Below are 21,103 nucleotides of genomic sequence, written 5' to 3'. Positions count from 1 at the left end.
CACTTTGCAAGGTAGAAGGGGATAAGCAGGCATTAGTACAAAATGTGGCCTGTCCTGTGGGGGGTCAAAGACCTGTGAAATTGAGAATTGAGACTGTATTTAATCCACACACAGCCCCTGATTTCCCCTGTAGGTGTTTATGGGGTCAGGGAGCTGCTTTTGAGCAGCACTGGGTAACAAGGATCTCTAGGTAGGTGAAATCCACCAGGTGTGGATCTTCAGCCTCTCAGTCTGTGGTGCTTGCGAATGACAATGGAAACGCTGATAAAATTAAGTTGTGTCATAAGGCAGTATGAAAGGGCATTGTGCTGTGTAAACTACTTCAGTTTGTCGCCTCACTTGAAATACCCTATCTGTGCCCAAGACTGTTCGGAAATCTGTAATTTATAGCTCGTATTGGCAAAACCTACTGCATGTTTGCATTTCAGCAGTTAGCTTAATTCCATTCAAGTCATTGTTTTGTGCCAAGTCCTTCTTGCTCTGACCATTCTGCAGGCTCAGGGATGGAGGGTGATCAGATGCCCGGTGGGCTGGTGGGGCCGTTTCAAAACTTGGCACCATATCTAATATTTTTTTTTAACAAAATGCTTCATAATCTTTTAGAATGTAATAACTAAGTTAGTTTAAAAAGAAAAGAAAGAAGGATGGCTATTTAGTGAACTCCTTTGAATGAGGTTTTTGTCCAAAAGTTTTATCTTTTCAACAGTTTTGGAAACTGCTAAGAGATGATCTGCACGTTACCTCTGACATCATTTAAACCTGATTCTGAAGTGTTGATTGTTTTTCGTATGGCTTCCATTCGTAAGAATCGTCAGGATAGGAAATAGCACACAGAGCAGGGGCTGCCACATGCCACATGTCTTCTGAAACTCCACTGGCCACATTGGAAATCCTCTCTCAGGAGATCTGGAATGATCTACTTTTAGCAGGAAACTGAAAAAGTAGTTAGGACCAGAGAGTATTGCAGAAGTAGTTCTCTTCCATTGCCCCAAGTGTCTCATTTATGCATTGGAGAATACCATTCACATTGAACCTTCCTTCAAAGATTAAGGGAGGATCAGTCCAACACACACATACATTACAAAAGGGATGGTCGCTGGTTTTGCTTGAGTTAATCCTAATGACTTTGAAAGAAAAACAAATTGAACCCTTCATATTTATATCTAGAAAACTACTTAATGTAAAAGAAATAAATGTATCACACTTAACTCAGTTATCTAATTAGTGTTACAGAGAGTAGTACCTAATGTCACTTTCTTTTTTTTTTTTTTTTTTTTTTTGAGATAGAGTCCGGCTGTGTTGCCAGGCTGGAGTGTCGTGATCTCGGCTCACTGCAACCTCCGCCTCCCAGGTTCAAGCGATTCCCGTGCCTCAGCCTCCCGAGTAGCTGGGACTACAGGCGCCCGCCACCATGCCTGGCTAATTTTTTGTATTTTAGTAGAAACAGGGTTTCACCGTGTTAGCCAGGATGGTCTTGATCCCCTGACCTTGTGATCTGCCCGCCTCGGCCTCCCAAAGTGCTGGGATTACAGGCGTGAGCCATCGCACCCGGCCCTAATTTCACTTTAAAACAAGTTCTTTTGTTTGTCAGTTTCCAGTAAATTGTTGCCACCCACCCCTAGAGACACCCACCTCCCAGGAAAAAAAGTCTATGAACTGCCTCCCTGACTGCCCGCAGTGCTGGGAAGCGCATGTTGCAGGCATTCGTGTTCACCATCTGTACCCTGATTGGACATTCCATGTTGATGCACAGGAGGAATCTTGTGTGTTGAGTATAAAAAATGTTAATAGCTTTAAAAATATTGAGTCTTTCTTTTTTACCAATTAATAGGTTTATTCTTTGATCCAGAAATGATATCCAAATTGTTTTCCATTGGCTTCCATTTTTTTTTTTTTTTCTTACTGTTATGATTTCATTTCTATGAGGTATCTAGACAAATTCATGGGGACAGAAAATAGAATGGTGGTTATCAGGACTAGGGGGAGGAATGGGGATTTAGATAGTGTTTACTGAGTCCAGAATTTCTTTAGGATGATGGGAAACTTCTGGAAACAGTGGTGATAGGAACACAATGTGAATGTACTTAATACCACTGAACTGTACACTTAACGAGTGGTTAAAGTGGTAAATTTTATGTAATACACATTTTGCCACAATAAACAAAGCCTCATTACACATAATTTGCAGAAAACTCCTCCCCCTGCAGAAATAACCAAACCAACAACCCATTTCTAGCCCACTTCCCCTGATAGCTACTTTCTATTTATTTTCTTTCCTTATGCAGCACAACTCTGCAAGCTACTCACATCAAGCTAAAATAAGCGAGAGAGAGACTGACACTCCAAAACAAAGAGTTTGAGAATAGCAAGGAGTTGCAATCTGGGGTATATGGTTGGGGAAAGGGGAATGAATCTTTTAGAGGTAAAAAGAAGTCCATGTAAGCTGTTTTAAGACAAAGAACATTGTTCACAGGGGCTTCTCACAGGCTCCAGTTCCCAGCTCCCTTGCAGTGTGGTGACTGTGTGAATGGCCAGAAGCCACACTTAGTCCACCAACACCACAAGCCTGAAAGCCTTTCTCTCATTTCAGGGCGGGAGGCTCACTTAGTTACGCTCAAAGCTTCCTGTGCATTGGAGTCACCCGGGGAGCTTTAAAAACCATCAACAGGTTGTGAGGACTGGTCTGGGTACTGCATTGGCTTCCATTTTTTCCCCTTGCAGCGAGTTGTTTGATCTTATTTGCTTTTCAAAACTCAACAGTTAATTTTGCCTGAACTTTCCATTATAGTTCAGTGCAGCTGGATAGGATAGCAGTGAGTAAACAGAGGGAATGTCACATAGTTTATCATTTTAAATGTCCTTATATAGAAACTTGGCCAGTTTTCTATTTCTGTATAGGAAATTTAGAAAACAAAGGGGAGAAAATTAATCATTTATATTTTCTAATACTGTCACTTCTAATATCTTGATGTATTTTCCATAAATATTTTTCCTACCTTGTAAAAATGTCACGGTAATTATACATGACGCTTATTTTTCTGCTTTCTTTTAATCTTATAACGAAGCTCTTTCAATATTGCCAAATAGACTTAAAAATCACTTTTTACCATTTTTAAAATTTTTAAATGATTATAGAGTCACAGGAAGCTGCAAAACACGTGGCAGAGGCCCTTTGTGCTTCAGCCGGGCTCCACCTTGTACAACCACAGGGCAGTATGAAAACCAGGAATTTTACATTTGGTACAATTGACAGACCTTATTAATATTTTACCAGTTTTACGTGTACTGATATGTGTGTGTATATGAGGTCTCTGCAAATATATCACATGTGTAATTTGTGGCAATACCATCCTGACGAAGATATAGAACTGTCCCATCGCCACAAATATCCCTCATGGTACCCTTTTATGGACACACACACACCCCAACACCAACCATTGCTCACCTCTGGCAACCACTAAACTGTTCACCTCTGCAATTTTGCATTTCAAAAATATGTAAATGGAATCATACATTGTATAATCCTTTGAGATTTGCTTTTTTTCAGTGAGTGTAATTTTCTGGAGATCCATACAACTTGTGACTAACAGTAGTTTGTTCCTTTGCATTTGTGCGTAGTATTCCATGATGTGATGTACTGCAGCTTGTTGAACCATTTATTCATTGAAGACCATTTGGGCTGTTCGAGTTTTTGCATCACAAATAAAGCTGCTATGAACATTTGAGTACAGGTTTTTGTGTGAGCTTAGTTTTCATTTCTCTGAGATAAATGCCCTGGAATACGTTTGCTGGGATGTTTTGTTTTGTAAGACACTGGCCAGACTGTTTTCTACAGTGGCTGGAACATTTTATATTCACACCAGCAATGTGCAAGGTTCAGTTTCTCTGCATCCTCACTGGCGTTTGATGTTTATCACTATTTTTTTATTTTAGCAATTCTGATGGGTATGTACTGATACTTTATTGCAGCTCTCCACTTCTCTAATGACTAATGATATTGAGTAAATTCTCATGTGCTTATTTGTCATCTGTGTCTTCAGTGGTGAAGTGTCTGCTTGTCTCCCCCATTTTCTAATGGATTGTTTTGTTTTACTGTTGACTTTGGAGAATTCCTTATATATTATGGATGCAGAACCTTTGTTGGATGTGTGGTTTACAAACATTTTCTCCCAATCTATAGCTTGTCTTTTCATCTCCTTCACAGAGTCTTTGCAAAGCAAAAGCTTTAAATTTTGATGAAGTTTGATTTATCACTTTTTTCTTTGATGAATCATGGTTTGGATGTCATGTCTAAGAATTTTTCCCTAGCCCTACGTTTGGACAATTTTCCCCTATGTTTTCTTCTAAAAGTTTCGTAGCTTTATGTTTTATATTTATGTCTGTGATCCATTTTCAGTTAATTATTGTGTAAGAGATGGAATTTAGGTTAAATGTCTTTTTTTTTCTTTGCCTATGAATGTCCAGTGCTCCAGCATCATTCGTCGAAAAGGCTGCCTTTCCTCTATTGAATTGCTTTTCCAAAAGCAGCTGGGTATATTTGAATGCTTCTATTCCTAGGTCCTCTTATTCCATTCCATTGATCTGTGTGTCTACCCCTTCACTAATAGCACACCGTCTTGATTACTGTAGCTATGTAGCAAACCTTAGCATTTGTAGAGAGACTCCTCCCACTCAGTGTTTTTTCAAAATTGGGTATTATAGGTCTTTTGCTTTTCCATGAAATTTTAGAATAAACTTATCTATACTTAAAAAAACCCTTGCTCATATTTTGATGGGAGTTGTGTTATACCTACAGGTGCATTTGTGAACAATTAACATCTTTACCATTTTGGCTCTTCTGAGCTGTCAGCATGGCATGTCTCATTTCTTCCAATAGTGTTCCGTAATTTTTGACACACAGATACTAGACTTGTTGTTACTTTATATGTAAATATTTCATCTTTTTGGAGTAATAGGAAAAAGCGCAATCACTCTGAAAGCCTACATAAACTTTCATTTGGTGGATAGATCATCATTTTCCTTATTCTTCCCCACTTGCTGGACGTTTCAATTGTTTCTTATTTCTTCACTGTTATAAATGACGTTACAGCTTTCTATGTGTAAATGTTTTTGATGACTTAAGGTCCCTGGGTCAGAAGGTGTGCACGTTATGCCTATTGGTCAGCCATGGAATTTGTACAGAATAGAAGCAGGCTTTCTGTTCAGGGCCTGCCAGTCTGCCCCATAGGACAGGTGTGTTTCCACTCACAGTGGTATTTCTTTTTCTAAAACATGGACTCAGTTACTCTTTCAATCCTTTCCTGCATTGCAGCTGACTACTCTCTATCACAATTAATATAAAGTTCCATATAAGGCACAATTACTGTTTTTCTGAAAACATGACCTCGTGCTGCACACGTGCCATGGGTTAAGCAGCTGCCGCCATCACTCTGCCCTCCAGAATGGCCTCTTCTGATCCTTTAGCACATCCTCTCCATTTGCTAAGATGTTATCAATTTGAATAATTCATCCTGATCTGCAGCCTAACAGTTTTGCTCTGCCAGCTCTCATCCAGATCACAAACACCGTGCATGACCAGTTGGGCACCAGCACCACTGCCAGAGAGTGGGCACTCAGCCGCTGACTCAGCGGCCGACCTTTCAGAACCATTTTGGGGATGAGACTTTCCCCATCACCCCATCAGCTGTGATATTGATTGCCATGGATTTGGTGGACCATTTTTAAAAAATCCATTACTTAAGCAGCTTTTCCTTGCAGAGCCCAAACTGCCTTCCTTTAAGTCGGTGGTGTTGCAGCGCTGTAGAGTGAGTTGGCCCCGTGCACACTCCCGTTTCAGCTGCTGGAGAGGAGGACGGACGTCACCGGCCTCTCTTACCCCAGCAAGCGTTCCTCTGCTGGGCATCTGAACGGTCTGATCAATATAGCCTTGCGTTTTTGCTCAGTACACTTGAAATAGAAACTAATTTTGTCTATTTGCAGGGCTGAGGTGGAAGGATCGCTTGAGCCCAGGAGGTCGAAGCTGCAGTGAGCCAAGATCATGCCACTGCATTCCAGTCTGGGTGACAAAGTAAGACCCTGTCTCAAAGAAAAAGAAAAGAAAAGAAACTAACTTTGTGTGAGAAGAGCCCACCAGCTCAGGGTCCCCAACAGCTGGGCACTCTTGGGATGTGCGTTTTCTTTACATCCTAGTTGACTCAGCATTTTTTATTCTTCTTAATGGAAACATCGCAGCCATCAACTTATTCTGGTAGAGGTATTGACCAAACATTCACCAACATGTTGCTTTTGAAAAAGTATGAGGAGATCACATTGGAAACATGTAGATAATTGAGTGTGGGAGAAGATGATATTTGTAGAATTTCTATTTTCCCTTTTCTGCTAAAGAAATAGGAAATTTATCCCAATAGATCTCACTGGGATATGACTGTAGTTTTCTTGGTTATACTGATGACAGTTTATTATGATGTAGGTTTTAACACTTGTGATTTTAAATCCTGTGTTATCAGTTTTCTCTCATTTCTTGGTGCAGTTTCATACTATATATCTCAGAGACAAAAAAAAATGTTAGTTTTCCAAGTCAGGGTGACACACTAGCATAAATAATGTCCCATTTGGTGCACACCAGGCATGCGTCCTGGTATCACTGTCACCTTCTGTGGGTTTTTACCTGGCATTATTTTAAAGTTGTGCTAAATAATACAGATGTATTCAGCCCCTTTAGGCACTCATCCCACTGCCCAGACCGGAGATGGTCCCATCTTAAGTTTTCCACGAGGAAACACTGCAGCTTGACCTAACCTGCATTCATATTCCATCTGCCCTGAGTGTGAGGCTTCTCGGAGATCATTCCCGTGCATCTTAATACACTCATGTCAGTCAGTAGCTACCGTCTCATTCCCCGATGCTAGTAATGAGTCTTCATAAAGCAAATCATTGAAGATAATTTTCAAGATGAAGTGGAAGGGGTCATGGAGCCATACCTAAAACACATTGTCAGACACCAACACCCCAAGCTTCCGTGAGGACTTCACACTGACGTTTCCCAGGGAGGTTAAGGATTGGAGGATTTATTAGAAGGAGCACACCCACAGAATGGCCGATGTCAGGACTGGGAGCCCATGTGTGTGCAGGAAGCCCTGGCTCTCCACTCTTTGCAAGTCTTTTCTGTGGGAAGGAGGCCCCTGCAAAAGTGGCGGCGCTCCATCTGTCAGTCACCGTTTATAAGCACAACTTTCAGAGTCCAATTTGCATTGACTGTGACTTATAAAAATACCAGCAGACTGAGGGCTGAGAAGAAGGGAAGGGAAAATGATCCACGGGAACAACAGGCAACGAAGGCAAAGGCAGAAACAGTGGCGAGGTGGCAGGGCTTAATTAAAACCAGAGAGGAAACATCCTGGGTAGGTTCCTCTCTCCTCAGTCACTAAAATGAACAGGGACGGGGTGGGGAGGCAGAAAGGCAAGTTTGGATAGAAAGAGAAAAGAAAGGAGAGAAATGCCAAGGCTGGTTTTGCTGCTTCTCCTCCTTTCTTCGCATAATCTCTGTCCACTCAGTGCTGCTGTGTTCTGGGAACCTTACATTAGCCCAGCCTCAGTTCCAAGGAGCTTCAGTGAGTAGCTTAACGGAGACTTCTCCCCAAAGAGGAAAGGAGCCCAAGCAGCCACCCCACTCCTAGATTGTCACTGTGCATGCGGTGAGTGCAGTGACCACTCTTGGATGCTAAATCACTTTCTTTGGTCAGAAAAAGAAAAAGCCATATTCCAGGATGGATGAGAAAACAGAGCCCAGCCCTGTTCCTGCACATTGCTTTCCCTCCGCGGATTCTGCGGCATCCATTTGAACATTGTATCAAACAGATGCAGTTCAAACTCTGAAAATGACCAGGGTTGAAATGGAGACCTTGTCTCGCTGAGCAGGCCTGCCCTGTATCAAGTAGATAGGCTCACACTCCTGAAATTTCAGAGCTTCTATCTGCGATCTTGACATGGCATCCGGTATTTTCCTTTCTCTTTCCTTCTGCTGCTTCCCTTCCTCCTATGATTTTGTGGCAGATTTATTCCTCTTAAATTAAGCCGTCTTTGTTTCACCTAGATTCCAGCAGGTGCCCATATCACCAGCCTGATTTCCATTCTTGAGGGTACTGGTTCTGCTGTACTAAATGTCTCACTTATATTTAGCTTTTTAGAAATGGAAGGGAAACTTTTTGTAGAAATGGTTTCCTAAGGAATTGATTGGACAAATGCAGCTGGTCCCATCCTTTCATTTCACATTTGCTCACACCAGCAAAAGCAGACTCATTTGTGGAGACGCAGAAAGGGCAGTTTAAAGAGTAGAGAAGGCCCCAGAATTCACGAGCCGTTACTGCTGTAAACGTCCTAGGCCCTGGTTGGAACGGAAGCAGCGTTGCCAGGAGCATGGGTCCTGGGCCTCAGGTGATCTGAATTCTGGTCCCTTGAATAGTAAGATGCCCAACCTGCTAACATGGGGGGTTCCTTCTGGTTCTTAGAGTCTTTGGTTCAAATGTCTAGTTATTTTTATTTCATATTAGTAATTACAAAAACGGTCTACTGGAGGATTTTTGTCATGGGTGGCATGTGTTCACTGGTGCAGCCAGCTTTCCTGGTAACCAAAGGCCGAGGACCCACGAGCTATCAGGAGTCGTGCCGCAGATGGAGCTCGCTCTCCGGGGGCTGTTCCTGCTCAGACTCCCCTCTACTCTTCTCAGCAAGTCTGCGGCTGTCTTTCTTTTCTGGAAGAGGCTAAAAAGCCATTTAGTGGATCTTCTCTTCCTTTAAAAGCATTCCTGAGCTTCCATTCTAGCGGCATGGTAGACTACATGTGGCCAGCCCTCATGTGAAATACGACTGAAAGTCCTGGATCAAGTATCCCTTTAAGAATGTTTAAAAGTGTGAGTGAGCTGGGGAGTAAGGAATACACAGAGGCCAAACCCTGTGTTAGAGCAGGGAACCCGAGGAAGGAGACAGTTACAGCCAGCTTTCTCCTGGAGGCCAGGTGACAACCTGGTGAACTTGAGCTTGGCTGTTTACAGCCTCACAGGGCAGGGGAACTGGTGACAAATCCCAGGGCTGGCCCCAGGCAGACCTTTTGCCCCACTGCCTGCATAAAGCTGGGACTTTAAGGAGCTCCATCCCAATGTAAGAAAAAGCCAGAACAGGACCTGTCTATCTCACACACACTCACGTATACGCATTCCACATGTACACTTGCACACACACACATGCACACACTCAGGACAGTTGCCTATGATGGGCCTCTAGAACTGGACCTCTGGGAGCAGCCCCTGCTGGAGACTGAGATTTGAGAGTTGTCAGTGTTTATTTACATAGTTTGTAAAGCCCTGAGACAGGACGAGGTTCCTAGGGGGTAACTACATGGAGACAAAAGGCCAGGGACTATGCCCAGGAGAAAGGTGACCTTGGCAGACACAGAAAGAGGGGTAGGTAGAACCGAACCCAGGGGAGCAGGATGTACTGGAATCCAGGTGAAGGGAGTGTTTCAAGCGAGAGGGGTGAATAGCCATGCCCGGTGCTATGGAGGATGGAAATTTGGCCACTCGATTTAGCAATGGGTAAGATTTGGATAACTTGAGAAGGGCACTTTTGGTGAGATAATGGAAGTCAGATTCTAGGTGAAGCCAAGTTTAGAGATTCCAGACCAAGGAGGCCTCGCCCAGGGCCTGGAATCTGCATTTTAACAAGTTCCTTGGGGTGATTCTGAAGCAGGTGGGCAACATAGAACATTCATACATTCAGAACCTCCAGGACACGATACTGTTCCTGGGCAGGTGTGTCTGGGTTTTGTGCCTTGAGAGAATGACTTGCGATGCGGTGTTCTGTCGTTAAGCCTTTATATGATGCCAGCCTCTTTGTCACCGGGGATTCAGGAGGGACTCCACCAATGCTGTCCTCAAAGCCAGGCTCTTGTCCACCTGCTCATCTGTTCATGCCGTCAGCAGCAGAACAGTGCTGGCTTGATGGGACCTGTGAGTCGGAGATATATTCTTTTCCACATTTTCATAAACCACCTGTGTAATAATATATTCTGTTATTATTCTGGAAATTAATATCCTACATGTGAATCTGCGATTTCTAGAATGACCTCTCTCCTTTTTTGGAAATAATGTGAACCCTTGCCTATTTTGTTTCCTATGTCCTTATCATTAATAATCCACAACTTTTAATTTGCACTTTCTATAAATATTATCCCTTTAATGACATGAAGAGCAGATGATTCAGAATGGAGGAAATGACCTAAGAAGGTGACTTCGGCCCAGAGAGAGGCATGCAGAGCCACAGTGGCCGACCTCCCTCATCTTTCTCCCTGTCAGTCCCACTTCCCAGCCACTCTGAGCAGCTGCTGAAATACCTGCCCAGGACTTCCTGCAGTCTCTGGAATTTTGAGTGCAGTTCTGCAGGAATTTTAAAAATTCCTGTCACAATTTGTCACATTCAAACATCATTTAAACAGTTGATACCTCTAGTTTTTCTTTCTCATGTTACAAAATGTTTGGAATCGTTGCTTATGGAGCTAGCACCTGATCACAGCCCCAGCTCCTCCTCCCAAAGCTCTCAAGTTAGCTTTAAAAATACTGTTTACAGGAGCTGTGCTGGAAACCACATGCTTCTGCCATGGATGCAGCAGATTCAGGAACAGACTTGATCTTCCTAAGGGATTGCATGCAAATCCTCATCAAGCTCTAGATAAAATTACCTGCCTCGTAAAACAGAAAAGGCACATATTTCAAAATGAAATGTGAGTAACATTTTCATGCTAGTTGCCCCTTAGGGCGGTTGTCACGAAAGGATCCAGAAACCAGGGCTGTCCAGAGATGGTCGTCATCAGCAGTGCCCGGGAGTATGGTGCTGGGGCTTCATCTGGCTGTTTCCTGTTCACACAGACCCCAGAGTGTGTGCCGAGTCCATAGAACACCAGATCTTTTTTCGTTTTGTTTTGTTTTCGTTTTGGGGAAAGTGAAAAAGAAAGTTAAGCATCCTCCAGCAAGTTCAAGCTAAAATGTCACTGTGAAGGCAGAACTCTGAAGTCTAAAAGGTGATACTCTTGGGGATTTTTTTCCATTGACGCCTCAGATGCTTTGCTGTTAAAAACCTTACCGATTTGAAATGAGAAATTAACTCTATTGCAATATTATTAGGGAAGAAAACTGGAGTTTTTGTGTCATTTTAGGAGATGAAATTATGCATGTACTTCAGGTACATTTGCTCTCAATACTTTGACAGAAAGAATCTGCACAAAATTTGAAATGTTATGAGATATCTGCGTCGAAGGCTTTGATTCAAAACGTTACAGAAATGGCTCAAGAAGGTGAACTTCTGCAACAGAGGTGGGGGTGTGGCGTGCACCGGGGAGGCAGGAGGCAACAGGGGGTGGCAATTCGGATGTGCTGAGGAAGGCGTGAAGCCAGCCTAAAAACGGGCTGACTGGGAGCAGGGGAACACCCATGGGAATCCTGAGGTGCCAGCGTCCATGGCCAGGTGGCATCCAGGTAGCCTGGATGCTGTCACTCTTGCTTCAGAGCCCAGTCCCACAAAGGCAGTGAAGGGGACTAGGACCCATGGGACTGCATGAGCTCATTCACCACAGCTGTGGGTATCAGACCCTCCACAAAGAGCTGCTGAAGAAAAGGAAGGAACTGGAAATCTTTAGGAAACATACACAAGGGCTGGGAAACATGCCCCAGGAAAGGGTGGTAGCTGCAGTGCGAAGCCTCCCTGGCCAGCTCCTGCCTCGCCTGCCCCACACCTCTGGGCAGTGTTGAATTTTACTTTCTGTTCTGCAGTGTCGCCGTTGCCATGCTCACATTACCAAAATGAAGTCACAGAAGGATGTGCTTTGGTGGTGATTCCTTTTTTCATAGTGTGGGCGTCGCATTAACACAGCTGCATGATGGGAGCTATTTTGGGAGGGAGGCTGGGGTTTGGATGACTCATGCGCATGCTAGTCCTGTAGGCAGAGGATGTTAATGGACCCATTGTGAGGAAAGTGTTTTAGTAACAGAAGAGGAGTATTTTGTTGTTCTTTAAATGACAAATCGTCTGCAATTTCTTTCTTCCTTTAGTAGGTCAATGACGGGAAAAGATAGCATATATGTTTCCATGATGAATTTTTTTGAACTTGGGCTCCTGCCTTTGTTTTCTGTGCAGGAAGCCACCTCCAGCAGCCGCGTGGAAGGTAGTGGTTCTCACAGGCAGTGACACATGTGGATCCCTGAGGGCCTCATTTTTCTCTGTCCCTTCCCATAAACCAGGAGATTTCACCACAAAAGCTGCACAGTCTCTGGTGGCTAGCATGGTCCTGCAATTCTAGTAAGCCTGTGCTTTGAAGGGAGGAAGGGCTTAAAATGTGATGTCCGCTCACAAATTAGCATCTAAATATAATGCCCATTGGCTGGGCTGTGCCTCTAGCATTTTTACTTACTCATTCAAGAAGTAATTATGAAGCAACAAAATTGTAATTCTGTATCTTCCAACTGCACTCATATGAACCTCAGGATGGATTAAACAGAGTCAATTTTGGCTATACTCATTGTTTTCCCAAACAAACAAAAAGAAAACCACTGTTTTTACAAAAATAGCAAATAATCCTTGAAGATATGGAGACGGAAGTGTTTCCTTTAACTGAGAATGGAAAAGCCATAGATAACTGCATAGGCCTCTAATCCGCTGTGAGTTTCCACGGCTTAGACACCTTATCTGCTTTTACATGTGCCTCTATTTGTGACATGGAGGTAAAATAGCAAGATTTATAAGTAACTGTTTTGAGAAACTGAATTTTTCAAACATTGTCATATAAGTTATTGCTATTGTGATTTCATTTGAAAGTCTTCACTCTTAGAGTAAAACAGAGGGTGGAAGTATTTGGCTTCAAAGTCAGTCCTTGATGAGAAACCCACCTCTATCACTTCCAGCTATTAATGTGTAATCTGAGTCTCAGGAGAAAATCTCCACTTCACAGTTTCTTAATGAAAAGAAGCAATGATGAATGAGAGGCCCCTGGTTCCCAGAGCACACTATGCATACAATTCCTGGTGGCTATTTTTGGATGCGCATTTTAGCCAGCAGTTTCTGAAGTTTTTCAGCCCCTCACCCCGAGCTAAAACTGTAGAAAAGGGTGTACGAATGTATAGATAGTGGAACAGAAATCTCAGAGAAATACAGAGATAAATTCAAGGAACAGTTGGGCTCGAATGTCTCGTGTTGGGAGAAACACCTCCTTTCCAGTGTTCCATTTCCAGGGCCTGGCACTTGGGCAGATGGCCTACCCCTTTACAAGGGAAGTCATGTGACTCTGGGGACAGGAAGCTCTGGGATGAAAATTTGTAGTGTTTTCTGTCAGTGTTTTCACTTATAGACTCTTTCTCCTACAGGGAAATCTTGCTTTCTGGGCTGGTGGAAAATCTTACCTTACTGCTTCTTCTGAAATATAATCTATAGGATGGCAATGACGGGTTCTTTACATTAGCTTTGACAAACATACCAGGGATAGCGTGAATCAGAAGGAGGAGGATAAGCCGTCTGCATTTTCCAGACCACTTCTCCATCTAGGAACCCGTCAATATGCTTTTGGTGTCATTTTGTTCCATAGTTGCTATATTCATCGTACCAGAACTTCTGCCCAGACTGTTAAGGAGCAGAATGGATTTCATTGAGAGTACCCTTAGATTTTTCGGAGGTCCTAGTAAGACCAAATGACAAAAGTCCATGGAGAAAAGAAACCATGAAGGCCCACAGGGTGCACACAATAACCACACACGTCACCAAGGTGATTCCATAAAACTAAATGGGCCGGGTGCGGTGGCTCATGCCTGTAACCCCAGCACTTTGGGAGGCCGAGGCAGGCAGATCGCGAGGTCAGGAGATCGGGACCATCCTGGCCAACATGGTGAAACCTCGTCTCTACTAAAAATACAAAAATTAGCTGGGTGTGGTGGCGGGGGGCTGAGGCAAGAGAATCACTTGAACCTGGGAGGTGGAGGTTGCAGTGAGCCAAGATCGAGCCACTGCACTCCAGCCTGGGAGACAGAGTGAGACTCCATCTTAAAAAAACAAACAAACAAAAAAAACCCAAAAACTAAATGGTGTCTCCACTTTTAAACTCCAGCGCTAAAATCTGTAACAGACCCAGTTCGTGGTAAAGTCAGGGAGGGAGGAAGCTGTGAGCGACACTGAGGGACTCCTCCTGGTGTGTTTCTTACCCGTGCTGCTCTCTTGCAGGAAGAAGGCGTCGTGAAGGAGATAGACATCAGCCATCACGTGAAGGAGGGCTTTGAGAAGGCAGACCCTTCCCAGTTTGAGCTGCTGAAGGTTTTAGGACAAGGATCCTATGGAAAGGTGAGTTCAGCCCTGGCTGGCTCTTGAGTCTCATTACTGAACACAAAGGACACCTGGGCAGAGCCCCCCTGGATGAAAATTGCAGGCGGTCCTCACCTGCAGGGCTGCAATCCCGGGAACCTGGACAGGTCAGAACCAGGGCCTCACTTTGCACAGCCAGAATTCCAGTGGCACAGGGCTGGGCTGTGCCAGGTGAGAACGACAGTGCCGTTGGAGCTGTTACATGTACATTTGCTCCCTCTCTAGAGCCTCCCTTGGCTCTTGGTAAATCATCACCAAGGTGAGGAAGGTTATTGACCTGAGCCAATGTATCTTTGAAAGTGCATTCTAGCAGCTGTTTTCCCCAAAGAAAGAAAAAATAAGAGAACAAGGAAAAAAAAAAAAGAAGAAAAAAATCCACTCCTCTGGATTGGGCACAGGAGCCAGGAAGGCTGGGGTCTGCAGCTGGCTCCCCTCCTCACCCTGCACGATTGCCTCATGAAGCCTCAGCTTCCCCACCCACTAAATGGAGAGGATAAAACCTACCTTATACAGTTGTTCCATGGAGTAAATAAGGCACGAATCCCACCCAGCAGTTGCCTAAGATGTATTTGTGCAGTGGAATTGTTCATTTCCCTTTTTTTTCACCTTCAAATTGCAGCAATAAAAGCTAATTTCTTTCAGGAAATGAGAAATAGTTGGCTCTTCATTTAATGCCACATCACATACAACAAGATGTCAATAACGCTTTTCAATTATGATGACATGTGACTTATTCCAGCACAATGCTAATTTCTCTGCTTCCTTGGGTTAGCTGTTAGAAATATATAGGCTCTGACAACTTGATTTCTAGAACATAAGGGCCTGAAATAAACCATGAAGCCAACCATTCCTTACATGTAAGCAGAACAGCCTGGCTCTTTAAAGTAACTATTTTTGTGTGGTATGTAGACATTTACCAAATCTTTGCATTCTTCACGTGACTTTGTGCCAAAATTCATGTGGCTCCTGTTAATTTAAGTGTAGAATGAATAGTACGTTCGTGTTCTGGATAATCCTATAGACTGCATGAACTGGATTGTTTGCAAAATTTATCTGTTGTCGTGCTTGTAATGTAGAATGTCTTTTTCTTTTCTTTTTCTCTTTTGTACGTGGTAATGTGGAAGGAACATGTGTTTATATGATGTATACACAAAATACGTTAGATTAAACCATAGGAAATTACCAGCAATATTTTGGGCCTACAAAAATATCTATTTAATGTGGCTAGTTGATATGGTGTTTATGAAATAGGGGGATGAAGATTTCAGTTTCTCATGATGTTAATAGCCATTACCAAAAAGCACAAAATCACAGAAGGCAGAGCCTGCCTAATGTGATAGTGGAATGCCTCACTATTAATTAGAAATGTAGAGAAAAAAGAGAGAGGAGAATAATTTTCTCCATGATTTGAAAACAGAGACAAGCAAGCATTCTTTCCTTTTTCCACCTTTCAAGGGTGTTGCCCATGTGTTGTTTCTTGAGAACAGATTCCACCTGTGGAAGCACAGAATCAGCCGAATCATCTTTATCTGGAGGGAAGGAGTGCTGGAATACGTCCCGCGGGAGCGGCCCAGGAAGTGTCTGGGGGGCTTTGGTTGACCGGCTCTGTTACAGAGTGAATCTTACCAATGTCCTCCTCACAGAACTGGGGTATTAAAGATGAAAGGAGAGAGGCTTTTCCAGCTCCCTCGTTCAGATTTCCAATTTTGAATTTTAATTTTGCTTTAAAAAAACATGTTTTGGAAAACAAGTGAAATCATGGTGTTTGGCAGAATCCCGTTGGAATGATAATGTTCATAACACTCTGTCCCTTTCCTTCCCAGCCTTTCACCACTTCTAATTTTATCTTTACTTGTGTCTTTATTATATGAGGAATTAAAAAATAAAGTTTCAAGAACAGTAGTAGGTAGCGGAAAGAGAAGGATGAGGCAGTGGCAGCGCCCATGGGTGTCTGAACTCCAGGGATTACAGAATGGGCCAACTCCAGTAATGTCTGTCCAAAGCTGGTGTGAGGGGCGGGGCAGCAGGTCCAGGCTGGGGCTGGCATGGGAAGGGAGGCTTAGGTCTGCTCCATGGATTGATGCGAGCTGGACTCTGGAAAGAAGAGATACTATTCTCGAAAGTGTTGCTCAGACATTTCCAGGGAAGGTTGGAGCTAATATCAGTCACTAGAGAGTCACAGATACAAATTATATTTGTCCACATAGGTTTGTTTGTGGTGTTTTTAATTTAAGCAAAACTGATGACAAGAGGGCGAGAAGCCGTGTGTTCTAATGCCGCATGTTACTGTATTCCTCCCTCTCCACATGCAAATAACACAACCTTATGCAAGAGTCGTCTTCCCTTTTGCACCTACCAGGGACAGAAGGACAACACTGAATATTCTCATTCTGCAGAAAGCACCTGTTCTTCAGGTTTCCACCTCCTGCCTCCGCTCCAAAGAGCAAAGACCTGGTGTGAATCTGGATGCAGTGTCCCGGGACGGGCCTTGCCTAGGAGCCGAGTCCTTCAACAGGGCTCATAGTTGCCTGTCACTGAGCCACTCCCTTCTTTCTCTTATTTAATGATGACATTGGAGACGCAGAAATGTATGACATGCAGTTTCTTCCCTTTAGACTTTTGCACTGGTGCCAGCTCCTGACTTCAGACTGCGCCAGGAGCCATTTGAGTGACTTGTCCCATTGCCTGCCTGTGTGAGCCGCTTAGGCTCTCCGAAGCCACTGCTCTTTGCCTGGTCAGCCGTAATAAGCTTGTTCCTGTGGCAGAAGCCACATTCACCACCAGCGGGAAGCGTCTCTGAGCTCTGAGCTCAGTCCTGCAGGCGAAGCCATCATGATTTCATTGCTATCTAGAGAGCAGGGCCATGGGTGGTGCTTCGGACCAGAGAAAAGCACAGAAAACAGCCTTATCCTCAAAATGAAAAGCAATTTAAAGCCTGAATCAGGAAAGCAATGAAAGATGGTGAAGCTTGTTCAGTGTTGAAAGGAGGGGTGCAGACACAGTGTTCCCTGCGAGCTTAGAGGAGGGAGGTGTGGGAACCACCCCGGGGCTGGGAAAGCAGCTTTGCCCTGGTCCCGCCTCCTCACCTGCTCCTGGAGCTCCCCTATTCGCATAAGTGCCCAGAATAGGATAGGAAACCTCTTTTCCTTTAAAATATTCTGGGGAATGAACTGTAGGTTATGATTCCTGCATTCTAAAAAGGAACCAAACCAAAGTTTTTAAAAAATCCTTGCTTTCTCTGACTTTGCTGGTAGCATGATAAGAACATGTCTTTAAGTGTCTTCCTTTTGGGGGCGTCTGTTACCCAATAGTCCGCGGAAGTACACACGGGCATTTGGCTCCTGCTCGAAGGATTTTGCAGCCCAACAGCAACCCTCCAGTTCTGAGAGAGAGCTGAGAATTCTGCTGAGAGAATCAGCAGATCACAGTGATATCCATGACATCATGAAGCAGTTCAGAGTGACATCGCACCTGTTGCCAGGTCGCGGTTCTCACAGCGTCTTTGCAATGCAGCACGCCAAGCTGCTGGAGAGGCAGTTCTAAAAATGAAATGAGGGGGCACACACAGCGCCCACTGGGTTAAGTATTAAAGACCCAGTGCCTGCGTTAGCTCAAAGTTACAGTGTTGTTTTGGAACTTATTAAATTCCACTACATTAAAATTGATCTTCAATGACAGGAATGACAGCAGAGAGGGAGAGGAAACTGCACAGCGCCCAAGGGTCAAGATCCCTGTCGCAGACCAGCAAGTTGCTGCACTCATTACCGAAATCATTTTTGCATTTTTGCTGTATTTTGCTGCTCGTCTCAAGGTGCCGTTCCCCTCCGCTGGGTCCTGTGCTTGCGAGTCAGGCAGCACCTACTGCAGGAATTCGCAGCAACTGGCACCACAGAGAAGCCTGGCAGACATTGTTAGGATGGAGTTTTTTCCGTTCTTTTAAAAAACAAAAGTAGGGTTCTCTCTTCAAAACAGATAAGCATGAACATCAGCCATGACCATCAGTCATCTCGTCTTCAAGGCCTAACATACAGGAGAGAAAAGTTTCATGTGTCAAGACCTATGCAAAATTTGACATCATTTAAATCAAATCTTAACTGGCGGCTGCCCCATGCGGACTTGGTCTTCAGTTCAGACTTGAGTGGAATGGGGCTTCCTCTCTGCTCTTTGAGTTTATACAGTCGTACTTCTTATGGGTTAGGGGTTGAGTGCAGAGGTATAGAAAGTACGGACCCACTCAGGATATTGCGAAGACTGGACCATCCAAACACAAATCGGTCATGTACCTGCCTCCTTTTTCTTCACGGTCCTCGCATTTTGAAAGAGGGAGCTTATTGTTTGCGAACTCCTGGGCTCAAGCGATCCTTCCGCCTCAGCCTCCCGAATAGCTGGGCCTACAGGCACGCACCACCACACCCAACTAATTTTTATTTTTTCCTTCTTTCTTTTTTTTTTTTTTTTTTTTGAGACAGAGTCTCGCTCTTTCACCCAGGCCGGACTGCAGTGGCGGAATCTCGGCTCACTGCAAGCTCCGCCTCCCGGGTTCACGCCATTCTCCTGCCTCAGCCTCTCGAGTAGCTGAGACTACAGGCGCCCGCCACCACACCTGGCTAATCTTTTGTATTTTTAGTAGAGACGGAGTTTCACCATGTTGGCCAGGATGGCCTCGATCTCCTGACCTCGTGATCCACCCGCCTCGGCCTCCCAAAGTGCTGGGATTACAGGCATGAGCCACCGCACCCAGCCCTAATTTTTATTTTTATTTTTACTAGACCCACGGTTTTGCTATGCTGCCCAGGCTGGTTGCAAATTCTTGGCCTCAAGAGATCCTTCTGTCTCAGCCTCCGAGTGTGCTGGAATTACAGGTGTGAGCCACTGAACCTGGCCCTTTGTTTTCTGATTATAAGAATGCCTCATTTTGGGAGCTAACATGTCAGCTTCAACGTAATGGAATGGATAGATTCATCTGTCACCCTACCAAAGTCCACCATGGGCTGGAGCAACCACCCAAGGCTTCCATCCTCCACACAGTGACTCAGTGACCAGGCTGCCCGGTTTGTCGCGCACCAGGTGTCCTCAGTTGCCACAGCAAGGAGTGGCAGCTGGAATGTTTTGCACCTGCTCTTCATTGCCTGGGCCAGGAAGGCACACCCCTGCCCTCGCTGGTGACACTGCCCAACTTACCTGCAGGATGCCGGGAAAATGTGGCGTCCCTGCCACAAACACAACTGTCCCTTGTTCCACACCCCCTCCGACTTTTTTGGGACCCAGGTTCCTCTCTGCCAGTGTGGCCTCTCCGGCACCGGGATGCTCACGCAGCCTTGCCCAGCTCCTGGACTCCAGGGCTGCGCCTGCCTCCTCCCTGCACTGTCCTGGCTGGTCCTGATCTCTACAGCACTGCTAATCAAGTCAACCTAGGATCATTACGCACACCGACGGGCTGGAGAAATGAAAGGAGTTGCATCAGATGGAAGCTAAAACTGTGCATGGCATGTGACTTTCCCATGATTCAAAGCAGAAGATCTCGAGAGTTAAGCACTAATGTTTTTCTCTCTGCAAAAATCCTGTCCTCAAACCACTGCCTTCACATCTCTACCTGCCTGTCAGGAAGCTCGCCCACTGCACAGAGGGAACACCCTGAGGCAGAGTCCTTCCATGTGCAGTAACTTCCAGGGCTACAGTGGGTCTGCCAGCAACAGCCATGGGACCCTGAGCCCGGAGAAGGGCTTGTGCCTGTGTCTCCCACCACAGTGCATGTGAGGTTGATGCCCCAGCTATCACCCCAGGGCTTCACCACAAGCTTGTTTATCCAGCTTTGGGGACACACACATACACACACACACTCCCACTCCACACATCTCCCAAAGATGAATATTAACTGTCTGTGACGGTATAGTCCATAACCCAGGAGAAGAGGGAAGCCTCTTTCTAATTGCCTGTGACTTCCTGGGACCTAATCGTGTCCGAGAGGCAGCATTTCATCGCACAGGATGATGCTGTACCGTCCTGTACCCTGGGTAGGGGTGCTGGGGTGCTTTCCCATGGACATCGTCTAGAAGATTCCCCACTTGGGGAGGGGCTGTGATTCAATAATGACAGTGATCGGGATGGATGGCAGGGCAGCAGTGGGGTCAGGAATCACTTCAGGGGCACATGGTGAGAACATGACACTGATACAGCAACTCTGTGAATCCACATGCCTGTGCTGGGATCTTGTGTCTTCCCGGTCCCTCTTTATTTGTGCCTCTAGAATAGACGCTGGTTGGTCTCCCTCCAGTTTGGCTGCCCCAGCAGCCCGTGCTCCTAGAGCCCCTGCACTCGGTAAGTGTCTAGACATTGCCTCTCCAGTCTCGGGGGGAGCCAAGAGGGCAAAGGTCCCAGCCACGTCCCTCTGCCCATGGCAGGTGAGGCTGCTGCTCCACACGGATGCTCACGTGGGCCACCTGGAGTTTCCATGGAACTAGAACATCTATAGTGGCCAGTCTTTCTGGCTTTTTGAGGCTTAGTAAAGGTGACGTTTTGGGAAGGAGCCACCCCACCTTGGCCTTCCAGCCATACCGCATGGGCAGCCACACCAGTGCGCCGTGTGCCTGTGTCATCTCCATCATGCAAGCAGATATTTGCATCTATTGGAAAACACTTTTAGGAAAATCAAGTACTATTTTCTTAATTTGCGTGGAAGTTTTTTTTATACAAAGGAACTCCAGTTTTATTT

The 21,103-nt window shown here is 44.9% G+C and overlaps 1 protein-coding gene across 4 annotated transcripts in view; it reads left to right on the top strand.

Annotated features, from left to right (window-relative positions):
* RPS6KA2 (ribosomal protein S6 kinase A2) overlaps positions 1–21,103 on the top strand; it is a 443,982-nt gene that overhangs the window by 312,101 nt on the left and 110,778 nt on the right. For 3 of the 4 annotated variants that reach the window (XM_024248014.3, XM_054558435.2, XM_002817573.6), the window contains one exon: positions 14,254–14,370. In XM_024248014.3, the coding sequence (XP_024103782.3) occupies positions 14,254–14,370 (117 nt within the window). Of the gene's footprint in view, positions 1–1,285; positions 6,068–14,253; positions 14,371–21,103 lie in introns of those variants that run through there. The other variant, XM_054558436.2, reaches the window with a different exon arrangement.

This window comes from Pongo abelii, chromosome 5 (genome assembly GCF_028885655.2).
Source record: "Pongo abelii isolate AG06213 chromosome 5, NHGRI_mPonAbe1-v2.0_pri, whole genome shotgun sequence".
NCBI lineage: Eukaryota > Metazoa > Chordata > Mammalia > Primates > Hominidae > Pongo > Pongo abelii.
The sequence above is the reverse complement of the archived record's forward strand: the minus strand, read 5'-3'. Positions and strand labels throughout refer to the sequence as shown.